Source organism: Rana temporaria, chromosome 1 (assembly GCF_905171775.1).
Source record: "Rana temporaria chromosome 1, aRanTem1.1, whole genome shotgun sequence".
Classification (NCBI taxonomy): domain Eukaryota; kingdom Metazoa; phylum Chordata; class Amphibia; order Anura; family Ranidae; genus Rana; species Rana temporaria.
This window is the reverse complement of record NC_053489.1, coordinates 436214967-436229115: the sequence shown is the minus strand read 5'-3', so window position 1 is coordinate 436229115 and position 14149 is coordinate 436214967. Positions and strand designations below refer to the sequence as shown.

General features: G+C 42.1%; 1 protein-coding gene across 2 annotated transcripts in view; it reads left to right on the top strand.

Annotated features, from left to right (window-relative positions):
• The window catches only part of ADAMTS3 (ADAM metallopeptidase with thrombospondin type 1 motif 3), a 332671-nt gene that overhangs the window by 279587 nt on the left and 38935 nt on the right, over positions 1-14149 (top strand). For both annotated transcript variants that reach the window (XM_040326191.1, XM_040326182.1), the window contains exons 17-18: positions 2660-2823; positions 13199-13364. In XM_040326191.1, the coding sequence (XP_040182125.1) occupies positions 2660-2823; positions 13199-13364 (330 nt within the window). The remainder of the gene's footprint in view (positions 1-2659; positions 2824-13198; positions 13365-14149) is intronic.

The following is a 14149-nucleotide window of genomic DNA, read 5'->3' as shown; positions in this document are numbered from 1 at the left end:
AATTAAATGCAGCCGTACCAGTGCCAATTAAATGCAGCCTTACCAGTGCCAATTAAATGCAGTCTTAAAAGTGCCAATGAAATGCAGCCGTACCAGTACCAATGAAATGCAGCCTGACCTGTGCCAATTACATGCAGCCTTACCAGTGGCAATTAACCACTTACCAAGCGGCTCACACCGATATACAGTGGCAAAGTGATTAGTTCCAGTGAATTGCCATATGGGTACGTCTGTATCTTTAAGGGTGATAGCAGACAAGCCCGCACTGCCGGAGGGCTGTAAGCAACAACATTTTTCGGTCTGTAAGTGGTTAAATGCAGCCATACCAGTGCCCATTAAATGCAGCCTGACCTTTGCCAGAGAAATGCAGTCTTACCAGTGCCCATGAAGCACAGCCTGACCTGTGCCAATGAAATGCAGCCTTACCACACAGAGCGCTGTCATGGAATATTCCTGCGCCCACTGTAACAAATTCCCACCTCCTATGATACATGTCACACTGATCCGCTTGTCACTCAGATAGAAGACAGAGCAGCCCGAGCGACCGCTGAGGCCATACTCCATTCTGCCGCCCGGGCTGCTCTGTCTTCTGTCTATGGCTGAGTGTCAGGCCCAGCCGGGAGATCGCTAGGCGCTTGCAGGAGCCTTGGGATGTCTGTCCTCCTGTAACAGGCGCTGTTGTGCCACTACTCCTCTCTCTCTGTGGGCACTTCAGCGCCGTAGTGTGTTCCATTGTGGAGTGCATACGGCGCTCGGGCGATGACGTAATCGCCCGGCGCCGTGATGCGTTCCAGCCTGGAAAGCGGAAGTGCGTCTTATACGGCACTCCATTGAAAGATCACTGCGATGCATTGCACCTGATCTCCTGCCTATAAAGGCATGTATAGGAGATACAGGTGTTGTTCTATTATTGCCAGCCATATGTCAGTTGTGGCACAGCAGTAGTGGGAGCTATAGCTTGTCAGCTTTGCGGCCCTGTTACACCAGCCGCTCCTCCAGCTCCCTATGCTGCAACACCGTTACCAGAAACCACTACTCCTTTGCTACTGATGTCTTCTCTGCAACACAGCTCTCTGCAAACCAACTTCAGGGCATTTGGCAACCATCCTCCTTCATGAGAACTTATCTCCTATCTATAGAAGCTACAAAACGGATAAGTAACCTTTGCTACATTTATAGTCCTATAGAAGATCTACTACTAGTGTTTCAACTGTTACCATAGTGTTACTACAAATGCCGTCTGCTTAACAACATGTTACTGTATATGGGAGATGTTACTATGCTAAATCCTGCTTGCTAAATACTAACTAAAAGGCTCAGCAACCTACAACATACCAATGCTATGTCTATCTAATTTATGCAGCTATAAATACCTCATCTATGCTTAATACATACCTGAGCTATACTGCCTCTCTCAAGCAATACTAATGTCTCAATAGGAATTACTACAAGTATGCAACTGTAATTACCTAAACTACTTTATTACATATACGCAGGTGCTATTACGTTATATTAGTACGTGCGATATACAAGTACCCAGTTGTTACTACAACTCTCAAATAATACGAGCTTGGCATAAGTACAAATGTCTTATAGGCCTTGGCCTAATAGTTCGAACTTGTTCCTCTTAAATCTTTTCTTGGCTAAGGGTTGGTGCTATTTCATGGCATCTCCCTTAGTAACCTAATACATTCCTGCATGCTGCAGGTGATATCATGTAGAGAACCTCCAAACTCCAGTTGCTAGGAGCGACGCTTGGGGTCCCTTACTGATAATCACGTGCATGTCAAGGTGTATTGGAATATAGTCCTTGAAGCTAAAAATATATTTTAATCGCTAAGGTCTGGTCTCATGTTGTAATGCTTTCATCCTTAGTAAATCAACGCCCTTCTATATGTGACAGGAAGATGATGTAGAGACCCCCCAAACTCCTGTTGCTAGGAGTGACGCCTGGGGCTAATCCTGAGTTGTCGCATACAGAAGCGCATTGAGGTCCTTCTATCCGCAGTTGTGATTCACTCCCGTTTCTCCAGTGCTGTTACACCTCCTCTCTCCTGGCGGTATTATAACATGGTGGCAGCCATGACGGGGGTGGGGGGAGGGTGGGGGGAAGACTATCATTATTCACTCCATAAGACGCACAGACATTTCCGCCACATTTTTTGGGGGGAAAAAGTGCGTCTTATGGAGTGAAAAAGTTAGGTAGTTCATGTAAAGATCAGTGGTATCACCATACCAATGCTTTATGAAGCACGTCAGTAAGTTTTACAAATGTGCGCAAGGCTCTGAAAAATGCAGACAATGGCGTGGAGTAGAATTATTAACTGTCTGTTACAAAAAAGTACAATAATGAGCTGTCAACACTCTGCAGAAAAGAGATTTAATTGCCCATGCAACTCAAACTGTACAGGGATTTATTTGCCTCTCTGTCCAAAACTAATACCAAAAAAAAACAAAAAACAAACAAACAAAAACTTAAGAGTGCAGTTGTATTTGTTTAAAAAAGACATAAATGAAAGGCCATGAAAAGCTAGACTCTTTAGACTCTAGACTCTACTAATTATCAGTAAACATTTATATGAAAGAAGAGTTTCAATATTATAGTATGTCATTAACAGGGTGTAACATTAATTACATTTTTCTGTTCTTTTTGTGTAAGCCATTAAAAATCAGGCTACAGGACATTACATTCTGAATGGAAAAGGTGAAGAAGCAAAGTCGCGATCCTTTATAGATCTTGGTGTGGAATGGGAGTACATTATTGAAGATGATATTGAAACCATACACACAGATGGACCTTTGCATGATGCTATTGTAGTTTTGGTAAGGATTTTTTTTTTTTCATTTTAGGATGCTTTATAGTATGTACAAACCCATAACCAGCAGTCTGTCATTTGTCAAAAATTGCTGCTGTTCATATGCAGGGCTTTAATTAAAGCAGAATTCCAGGATGTACAGTAACAAAGCCACTTGGTTCATCCGCCCACTGTGTATCTTTCTGCTTATATTTTTAACTTGTGTTTCTTCTAAGTACATGTAAATCTGTGAATAAAATGTAATGTGATAATCCGCGCTCCCTATAGTCAAATCCTTTGTTTAAAGTGCATACAGTGCAATAAGACAATGAGGTATATAACCACTGGAATCGCTCCAATGGAAAAACATGATGGCCCAGATTCACAAAGGACTTATCTTTGCGACTGATTCATAGAATCAGATACGCCTCACTGTTGCCAAGATACTCGCAGCGTAAGTCTCCTACGTCTTCGTATCTTGGGGTGCATATTTACACTGGCTGCTAGGGGCACTTCCGTATATTTCCGCGTTAAATATGCAAATGAGCTAGATACGCCGATTCACGAACGTACTTGCGCCCAGCGTATTAAAATACGCTGTTTATGTAAGGCGTACGACCGGGGTAACTTTACCCCTCATAAAGCAGGGGTAAGTCATGTTAAGGTATGGACGTCGGAACAGCGTCGTATTTTACGTTGTTTGCGTAAGTCGTACGTGAATGGGGATGGGCGTAGGTTACGTTCACGTTGACTAGGCATTGAGCCGGCGTAATTTACGGAGAAAATTCGACGTGATACTGAGCATGCGCCATTTACGTGGGGTCACGATTAATTTCCATACAACACTCCCCCTACCAGCCTACTTTGAATTACGCGGGCTTACGCCGGCCCATTTATGCTACGCCGACGTAACTTACAGAGCAAGTGCTTTGTGAATACTGCACTTGCCTGTCTAAGTTGCAGCGGCGTAGCGTAAATAGGATACGCTACGCCCAACTAAAGACACGCCATTGTATCTGAATCTGGCCCTAAGTGATTAAAACACTAAATCATAAACACAAATGTAAACTGTGATGAAAATTATGAATACATTGGCTCAATAATGAACCTCAAATTATTAATGCCCAAAATTCCAAGGGAAAGTGAATAATTTAAGTCCAAAAAATTCCATCAAACATTTTCCAGTGAAGCAGTGATTTCATTAATCCAATGAATGTGTGACTGTAGTGTAGCGCCTGGCTATTTTCAGAAACAGTGCTATTGTAAATTTAGAGGGAGTTCAGAGTGGTAGTTGGCTCTGAACCTGTTATTTGGTTACATTTTGGGGCCTCTGTTTCAGTTTGGCTGTACTGTTTGTGCATACTGTCATTGTCTCGGTTACTGAGTTCCACCCCAGGCCGACAGGTGGCAGCAGTAGGGTCAAGTGGAGTTGGATATGTCTTCCCGGCAGCCAATCAGGAGGGTTGGTCGCCTCGCTGTGCATGCTGGGAAGGGGTATTTAAATGGCAGACGCCATTGGTTCAGGGTCGCTGTGTTCCCGTCCTTGAGCTGGGCAGTGGTCCCTCCACCCCCGTGTGTGGCCCTCCTGGCCGGGGTGTGTGCATGTGTGTGTCGCAGTGTTCATGGCTCCGGGTCCACGTTGGTCCGGAGCGCATTCATCCAGATTGTGGATCCAGTGAGTCGACTGGGTCCAAAATTCGCCAGATGGTCCTGGGCCGTCCGTCAAATTGGAGGAAGACACCTGATAAGGTGTCTGTCCGGGGGATACCGAGCATGAGGCTGGTGATTCAGGAGAGGCCTGTCCATTCATCAGAGGATACTTTGGTTCTGAGAGGCTGGACGCAGGTCACCTATCAGTTGCTGATTTAACCGAAGCTATGTGAAGGAGAACCAGGTGCTGAATCCAGTCAAGAGGGATTTTGGACCGAAATTGTCTCCAATCTTCAGGAGGGTCTGTGGCAGAGACTTAATCCTATCCATCCGAGTGACACTCTGGCTGCCAGGCTGGTGAGAGAGATACCTGTCCAGATGCACTATACCCACTCCGGCTGGAGTGGCGAAGTAAAAATTGTCATTGGAAGCAGGACTGTTTCCCATATCCAGTTACACCTGAATCTGCAGTCTTCTACTTTGCTATCCCTTTCACCTTTCTACTGTTTATCGTTTTTACCCGGCTGGGTAATAAAGCACAGAAAAGATACCTGTCGTGTGGACATTGACTTTACTGCAGCTCTCATCCAGTACCCTAGACGGCGGGGATATAGAGGTAACATGCCGTCCAAATCAAACCAGCAGCTCCTTCGGGGGTAGTGCTACAGTAGGAATACTCCACCAACACCAATCACTACTCACCAGGTGGAGATGACCCCATTACAAAGATCATAACAGCATTGGAATAAGCTATTCTGAAGATCCTTCTCAGCAAACCCAATGGTACCTCCAATATACAGTATCGTTTGGAGGAATGGTCACACGAGTCCAGATCAAACATAAAACAAGGAACAATCTAACATGGTGAAGTATATCAAAAATGTATTAAAAAATGTCTCTTTAAAAGCAATCCAACAAGGATAAAGGGAAAAAAATGGACGCAGGGATGCTGTATGTGCTTCCAGTTCCAATATGGGCGGAAGTGACATATCACACTCGACCACACTGGAAAATGTTTGATAGGATTTTTTGGACTTACATTTTTCACTTATCCTTGGAATTTTAGACATTAATGATTTGAGGTTCATTATTAAGCCAATGTATTCAAAATTTTGATAAGTTTACATTTGTGTTTATGATTTAATGTTTTAATTACTTAATGTTTTTTCATTGTATTATTGCACTGCACTTTAAACTAAGGAATTTACTATAGGGAACAAGGTTTATCACATAATAGTTTTTTCACAGTTTTTTCCCAAATTTATAACGAGTAGCTCCACCAGATTATTATTATTCATTTTATTTCTACCACTCATCTACGCAGGTGGGGAATAATATTAATTATTTCGCTATTAACACATGTAAATCTGTAATACCCTCAAATGGTATTGCTTCTGCCAACTCCTGGTAGCCAAGGCAAAGTGATGATAAAACCGACTGTATTTCGGAGGACCATAAATGTTATTTTTTACAGTCTGACTGATTGGGTGAAGCAAGTTATCGTGCAGCCCTGAAGTTAAATTTGCTAAATACATTCCAAGTGCATAAAAAAGTGTTAAAAATCTTACAGTTTGTTTTCTTTAAAAAACGGCCACAGCCTGAGTGGGAATGCCTGCTCCCTGCCAGCATGGTCCAGAGTGGGATATTGGCCCTCTGTAGGGAGGTAGTGATCTTTTTTGCGGAGGTCCAGCACATATCAGAGCTCGCCAATCGGCGGGGAGCATGAGCTTTACTGATTGCAAGGCTATAGGTCTGATTCAGTAGGGGGTGTGTCGGGACCCCTGTAATGAGACCACTGCTTACCCACAGAAAGCAAGAGCCACACTCTGAAGCTGCTGGCAAAGGACATGCTTTTTTACGCAGGCAGTGGCTGCTTTAGAGAGAAAATAAACTATATGGGCCAGATTCAGGTAGATTGGCGCATCTTTGTGCCGGCGTAGCGCATCTCATATGCGCTACGCCGACATATCCCAGAGAGGCAATCAGAGTATTCACAAAGCACTCGCTCCCTACGTTGCGCCAGCATAATGTAAATTGGCCGGCGTAAGCCCGCCTAATTCAAAGTAGGAAGGTAGTGGGCGTGATACATTTAAATTAACCGTGACCCCATGCAAATGAAGGGCCGAACGAACTGCGCATGCACCGTCCCAGTTTCCCAGTGCGCATGCTCAGAATCACGTCAGACCTAACGCCTAAGATACGTCGAATCACTGAACGTAACCTACGCCCAGCCCTATTCACGTAGTCCTACGTAAACGACGTAAAATACGACGGCTGTTCCATCGTCCATACCTTTGCATGGGATGCGCCTCCTATAGGTGGAATAACTTTACTTGCGACGGGCGCAAGTACGTTCGTGAATCGGCGTATCTCGGTCATTTGCATATTCGACGCGTAAATCAATGGAAGTGCCCCTTGCGGCCAGCGTAAATATGCGCCCATGCTCCGACGGCATAGGAAACTTATGTCGGTCGGATGAAGCCACATTTCAGGAGTATCTTGCATTGAGAATCAGGCGCATAGATGCAACGGCGCATCTGTGCACTTACGCGGCGTATATAGAGATACGTCGACGTAAGTGTTTCAAGAATCTGGGCCTAAGACACTGAACTCACCTGGAATGATTTCAACAGATTTTTAACTGAGGGTACAATTATGCTTTAATCAGCACCCACTGAAATTCAGAGACGGTTGAAGGTAAACAATTGGGAGAAAGAAGTTTAGTGTGCTGAAGGACAATGCTATTATAAAAAACAAAGGGCTTGCTTAGGATGACATATTTCATAGACCACAGCAGAAGTGAACCCAAGGTCACTGGTATTCTTGTAGGGGACCTGGGCACACAACAGGGCTCAAATGAGGGTGGAGGGATCAGTGTGGCGGGGCAGGGGCTAATTACAGAAACAATGCCCTGTGCGGCTCTCTGCAGCAGCTCCCCCTCTACCTCACGTCAACTTTCAGCTGCTGGAACAAACAGGGCATGATTCTTATAATAACCCCGCCACCCTGCAGCACTGATTCCTCTCCCTGTCCTGCCTACTAGACATGTGCATTCGTTTTTTGTTCAAATGCATTTTCGTCCGAATTTCTGGAATTTTCTGGTTCTTTTTAACTAATGATAACGAACGCGCAGAATCCGAAATCTGAAAGATCAGACATAAAAAATGCTTTATTTTCGTTTTGTTGTGACAACAGTTCAATATAGATAGGAGATTCAACATGACAGTGACAATAGGGATCTGTGTCTATCGAATCTGCGGTCGAATGTTCCTAACCTAACTCTATTAGTCCAAGATTATTCGACATACAGAGAAAAGATTTGACATTATAGAGACATGAAGATTCGACGAAGCAGCTAAAAACATACAGTGGCCGCGAGCGGACATTTATGGTCAAATGCTCCACCCATAAGCTTTATAAGAATTTTAATGTTGGTTGACTAGTAATAATAATTAATAAATATAATTATTACTAGTCATACAACATTAGAATTCTACTATAGCTTGTGGGCGGAGCATTCGACTGGAAATGTACGATTGCGGCGTCATACAGTTTTGCTGCTTCATCGAATCTTCTTAGAACATTCGACAGACACCATAAGCCTTCAATTAACAGATTCAACCTTAATTTGGATTTTCAGAGGAATGCATTTTTTAATGAAACAAAATAAATAGAAACGAATTGCGGGAGTAACTAAATAAGTTTATTTTTTGGACCAAACCGAAATTCCGAAACAAAATATTTCAGTGTGCACATGTCTACTGCCTACATCAGATTCCCTCCTGTGTGATTGCCCCCCCCCCTTCTCCGCAGCTCTGCTGGCTTCCCTGAATGAATAAACATAGTGAGTGATTGGTACTGATCACTCCTGTGTCCATTGATAACTGAGCATAAAAAAATGTGTTTGCCATGCTTCAGTTTATGAATGAACAGACGCCTCTGTCTTCTGTTCATTCATCTGCAGTGCAGCTGAGGCTACAGAGAAAATAATTGAAGAATGTGTCCTTAATTCCTTTACTGTCTCAAAGGTGAGATGTCAGGGATCAGTTTAGACCAGCAGCTTTGTAAAAAACAAGTTGTAAAAAATAATTAAAAAGGGCTCATTTACACAGGTTCTCTGGCCCATACATTGTGAATGAGTGGTTTGCTGGAGGTGCCTGTTTGTTTATGAGGATGCAGCATTTGTATGAACACAGTCACAGGTCCTAATCTGATAAGTGTGCAGGTGTGAATCCCCCGAATGCATACTGTCTGTGTTTGGGGCCATACACTTGCATCCACACACCTGTCAAATTACGACTTGCGGCCGTGTTTGTACACCTGTAACAGAGGCTGCTTGCACACAGCAATAGCATCATTTAAAGAAAAAAAAGTGATTCACACTGTACAGGCCACAGCACCTATGTGAATGAGCATGAGAAGAACATGAAATGTGAAGATGACACTGGAAATGGAGGACATGGGATGGAGGAGATGGGACTGGGGGAGGAGGTGGACGTGGGGTGGAGGAGATGGGACTGGAGAAAGAGGACATGGGACTAGTGGAGGAGGATGACATGGGATGGAGAAGGAGGAGGACATGGAATGGAGGAGATGGGATTGGAGGAAGAGGTCATGGGACTAGAGGAGGAGGACATGGGATGGAGGATATATTAAGTTTTAGGTGTTAAAATAAAAGTGGGTGAACTGAAGGACTAGGTGGGATGGCCAGTGGGTGGATTTGATGGGACAGCCAATGGGCGGGCCCTGGGGAATGTTGGTGGTCAGGGCCCATGCCTAAAGCTGTGTAAGGGGCCCCAGAATGTCTCATGGCTGCCCTGGTTGTATCTAGTATTTCTGGCACACAGTATAGATAATTTTTTAAGCAATAATCATAAGTTTTATGGAAATAAACCATCATCTGCATAGTTACCAACATTAAAAAATAGAAGCAACACCTTGAAGCGATCAAAAAGAATAGGAGGTGTGACTTATATGACTTGTAGTGTGGTAGAAAAAAAGCCCAGCCGTCTGTGACAGTAATAGTAACTGCCAGCATTGGAGTCATTTGCAGCAATAATAACCCCTAGCAGTGGTCTAAGTGGCCAAAACAATCCCTTCTTCATTGGTGGACATTGATATTAACATTAACTACCTGATAGTAGTGGTCAGTGTCAGGCTGTAATAAAACCCCCTAACTCATTTTTGGGTAGCCTAGTTCTACTTAATCCTCTGCACACCGTTATATGCCCTTACCTAATGCCGCATACAGACGGTCGTTTTTTGTGATGAAAAAAAACGACGTTTTTGAAAACGTCATTTAAAATGATCGTGTGTGGGGGAAAACGTTGTTTTATGTCTTCTGAAAAACGACAAAAAAAAATTCGAACATGCTCGAATTTTTTGTGTCGTTTTTCAAAACGTTGTTTTTTGTTTCACAGAAATTGACCGTGTGTACCAAAAAACGACGTTTAAAACAACGTTTTTAAACCTGCGCATGCCCAGAAGCTAGTTTCAATGGAAAAAAGTGGTGAAACGTAACCTCGCTTTGCTAGAGCATTGTGAAAAAACGATGGTGTGTAGGCAATGTCGTTTTTGAAAATGATGTTTTTATTTCGTTTTATTTCATGATTTAAAACGTCGTTTTTTTTTTCATCACAAAAAACGACCGTCTGTACGCGGCATAATTCTAGCACACTTTTGCATTAAAACAGGGATAGCTGTATCACATATTTTGCAAAATACAGTATATTCAAGCTGGCCAACTCCCTCAAAATAATCCCTTTCTGGCCAGTCCATACCAGTGTTGCCAACCTACCAGATTTAAATTCACTGACACAACATCCAAAATGTACTGGCAGAGCCAAGTTTTTACTGGCAGTTACAAGATTACAGTTTTAAGTGCAAATTCCAGGATTTAGGCTACATATAAGTACAATATGCAAATAGCAATGTTATTTAAGGTAGATATTAAGACAAAAGGCATATTATTTCCGACATATAGTAAGTAGCTCAGGGACAGGACTCAGGAGGGCAATACATAAAGAATGGGTGATGCAGACTTGAAAATGACTAGCAGGCACTTGGATGGTCTCGGCCAGCTCTAGGCTAGCGTTGCGCATGCACAGTTTCGAGCCGAGCGTCACAGCCATATTTTTTACTGGCAACTTTTACCTCTTAGGCCTCGTACACACGACCGAACATGTCTGCTGAAACTGGTCCGCGGACCAGTTTCCGCGGACATGTTCGGTCGTCTGTGCGGTCGACCGGACCGGATTCACGGCCTAGCGGACAGGTTTCCAGCGGACAAATGTTTCATAGCATGCTATGAAACATGTCCGCTGGAAGCCTGTCCGTCGAACATGTTCGGTCGTCTGTACAACTCAACAGACATGTCCGCTCAGCCGAAAGCCCTCGCATGCATTGAAGTGATTCGACGCATGCGTGGAAGCATTGACCTTCCAGGGTCGCGCAGGTCGCCGCGTCATCGTCGCGGCCACGTCGCTGCCATGTCACCGCGTTAGCTGTCCGCGGGGATTTTGGTCTGATGGTGTGTACACACATCAGACCAAAATCCGGCAGTGGACATGTCTGATGAAAACGGTCCGGCGGACCATTTCATCGGATTGTCCGTCCGTGTGTACGAGGCCTTACTGGCAGGAGAAAAGTGCCCATTTTTTACTGGCTGTCAGTAAAAATACTGACGGGTGGCAACACTGGTCCACTCTACTTTGAACAGTACCCAATCAATACTTGCATATAGCATATCTCAGTGGACTTACCATACCAATATGAAGCAGACTGACACAGTGCTACATATGGGTATCACTACAGAAAGCCCAGTGTGGAACACTGCATGTCCAAGCATTAGGCTCTCTCTCTGTTTTCTGATTCCAAAGGAGAGAGTATAGGAGAAAGCGGTGACCTGCAAGGAGTGATACTGTGAAGAAGCAAAGCTGTTTAAAGTAGGCTGGAAAAGGAAAGAATAAGTAGAAAAATACAGATGATAGTAGATCAGCTGAGTATGGAGAAAATAAAAGCAGCTTAGCTGTGCAAGATAGAGCAAGACATCCCGATAGAGATAAGCAAAGCAGCAGAACATGAACATAAAAAAGATAAAAAATAAAAAAGCAGTGTTGTATATAAAGACTGATAAAACAGTTAACAGAGTTAAAGTGTAGAGGCACCATAATAAAGTAACAGGAAAGAGTCAAGTCAGCAAAAGACAGCACATAGTCATATCGGGGATTATTCCTAATCTATATTTAATATGCCATAAATTACAGGGGCAGCTTGGGAAGAGCAAATAAAAAGGGGGCCTGTTTTTACATACACATGTGAAGGTTAGTAAAAATCTAGTAAAAATAAATATCCTATCAAAAGGGTACACCTCAAATTCGGGTAATTGTTATCTACAAATGTGTTAAAACAAAATATTAATAATAAAATATTAAGATAAAGTGCAGACAGAAGTGCAGAAATATAAAGGCAAATCTGTGTGTCAATATTGAATATTGGGGACACACATAGAAAATTCAATACTGATATCACTAATATCATATATCATCACAATAGACAAAATATAATGCTTGAATCATATTAAAGTAAATATCCCCTAAACACAACATTTATTGTGATTAAGGAGTAGTGCAGTCCAGTAGTGATAAGAGAAGGGGGAACCGTGCAACTCAAGGCCCAATAGTCCTAAACAATGACACAGATAATACCACAAAACCCGTGCCTTTTACTCGCTGAATCGGGAATAATAGAAAAAAAAATGCTTTCCCTTTAGAACCACTTTAAAAAAAATCGATAAGTATGACATAACTGAAGAAAACAATTAAAAAAATGCATGAATGCTTTAACTCAAGGCCTAATATTCTTAAACAATGATACAGACAATACAGTAAATGCAATAAGTGTGTACCTTTTATTCGCTATTGTACAAAATGCATTCAAAGGCTTAATAGCTACTGTATGCTAAGTGTGTTGTGTTTTAGACGTTTTGCACTTTCTACCCTTAAGGCCGTGTACACACAATCGGTCCATCCGATGAGAACGGTCCTAAGGACCGTTGTCATCGGTTAACCGATGAAGCTGACTGATGGTCTGATGTGCCTACACACCATCAGTTAAAAAAACTATCGTGTCAAGGATAACTGAACGATGGGGCCCACACACGATCGTTTTGGACCGATGAAAAACAGACCTTCAGTCCGTTTTCATCGGTTTTGACCAATCGTGTGTACGCGTGTATCATCTGTTTGTCTTTACCAAGGACAGCTTTGTGCTTTGAGTGGATCATCTTCTCTTATATCACTTTGCATCAAATTACTCCAGCAAGGCTTCCACTAAAATGAAAAGCAGATGATTATTATACTTTTGTTTTTGTTCTACGTACAAGAGAAGCAATACAGTGAGACAAATAAATCCACATATGAAAGAAAACACCATCTGGTACTAGTCTTCAGATTTATTTTACTTTTATCGACTGCCTCCTCTGTCTGAGAAACAAATTAAAAGGAAGGATCTAATGAACTCTTTCTTGGAGCTCATTAGTGGCCAACAGCATATAAGTTTCAGCACCACAAAAAAAAAAACACCAGGAATATTCATGGAAAAATGTTCGTTTGGCTGCCAGGATCATTTGGAGGCAGAAGTGTTTTGTATTCTTCTAGCAGAATGTCCTGATTTCCACGTACTGTCAGAATACAGTATTTCAAAATCTTATGAGATGTTAACTTAACACTTGCTCTGTGTTGTGGTTTGTGAAGGTTATACCCCAGGAGAACGACACAAAGTCCAGCTTATCCTACAAATACATCATTCACGAAGACTCCCTGCCATCCATAAATAATAACAACGTACTGCAGGAAGAACTTGATACTTATGAGTGGGCTTTAAAGACTTGGTCTCAGTGCTCAAAACCATGTGGCGGAGGTGAGAATTTTACTGAATGCTTGATATGGATGCCATCTGAAAATGTTAATTAAACTATCTGGTGCAGAAACAAAAAGTTGATTTGGGGAGCCTGTTTTTTACAATCTGTTTAAAGTATAATTTTTTTCACTATTTTGTCTATTAATATTATAATTTTTTATAAGGAGTTTTGAGTTTTCATATACTTATAAAATAAACTGATGTTTCATATTATGATTGTTAATTGATTACACACTGCCCTGGGGTGGTAATCAAACACCCTAAAGGTATAAGTGCCACATCCTAATTATAGTGTTGGATTGAAAAAATATATATATTTTTCGAAAGATGGACTCTGTAGGCACGAAAATAATTATAAACAAATTTATTAATCGCATACATACACATATATTTGATATATCTAAAAAACAATTGCGAATTACTAGACTATACATTAGGACCCAATGGTTCCCAGACCAATACTACTGAATCTGCATAATACACTTCAAATGGGGCTGATTTATGCAACAAGGCCCACGCTGGGAGCAGGGTATTGATTTCTGGGTACAACCAAAAAGTTAAAATAAACTGATGTTTCATATTACTCAATGTGATTTTTTTTCTATAAAATATCTATAGTATTTTACAAATAAGCATCTAATACAAAATATAGTATATCCTTAACACGGTTTGCAACTTTTTTTAGCCACTGCCTGCATGCTTGTTGGCGAGCTGTGTAAATTGACTAACCCAGACAATCCTATTTCTGCCAGCAGAGGGAATAAAGGATATACAGTACAGTAAAA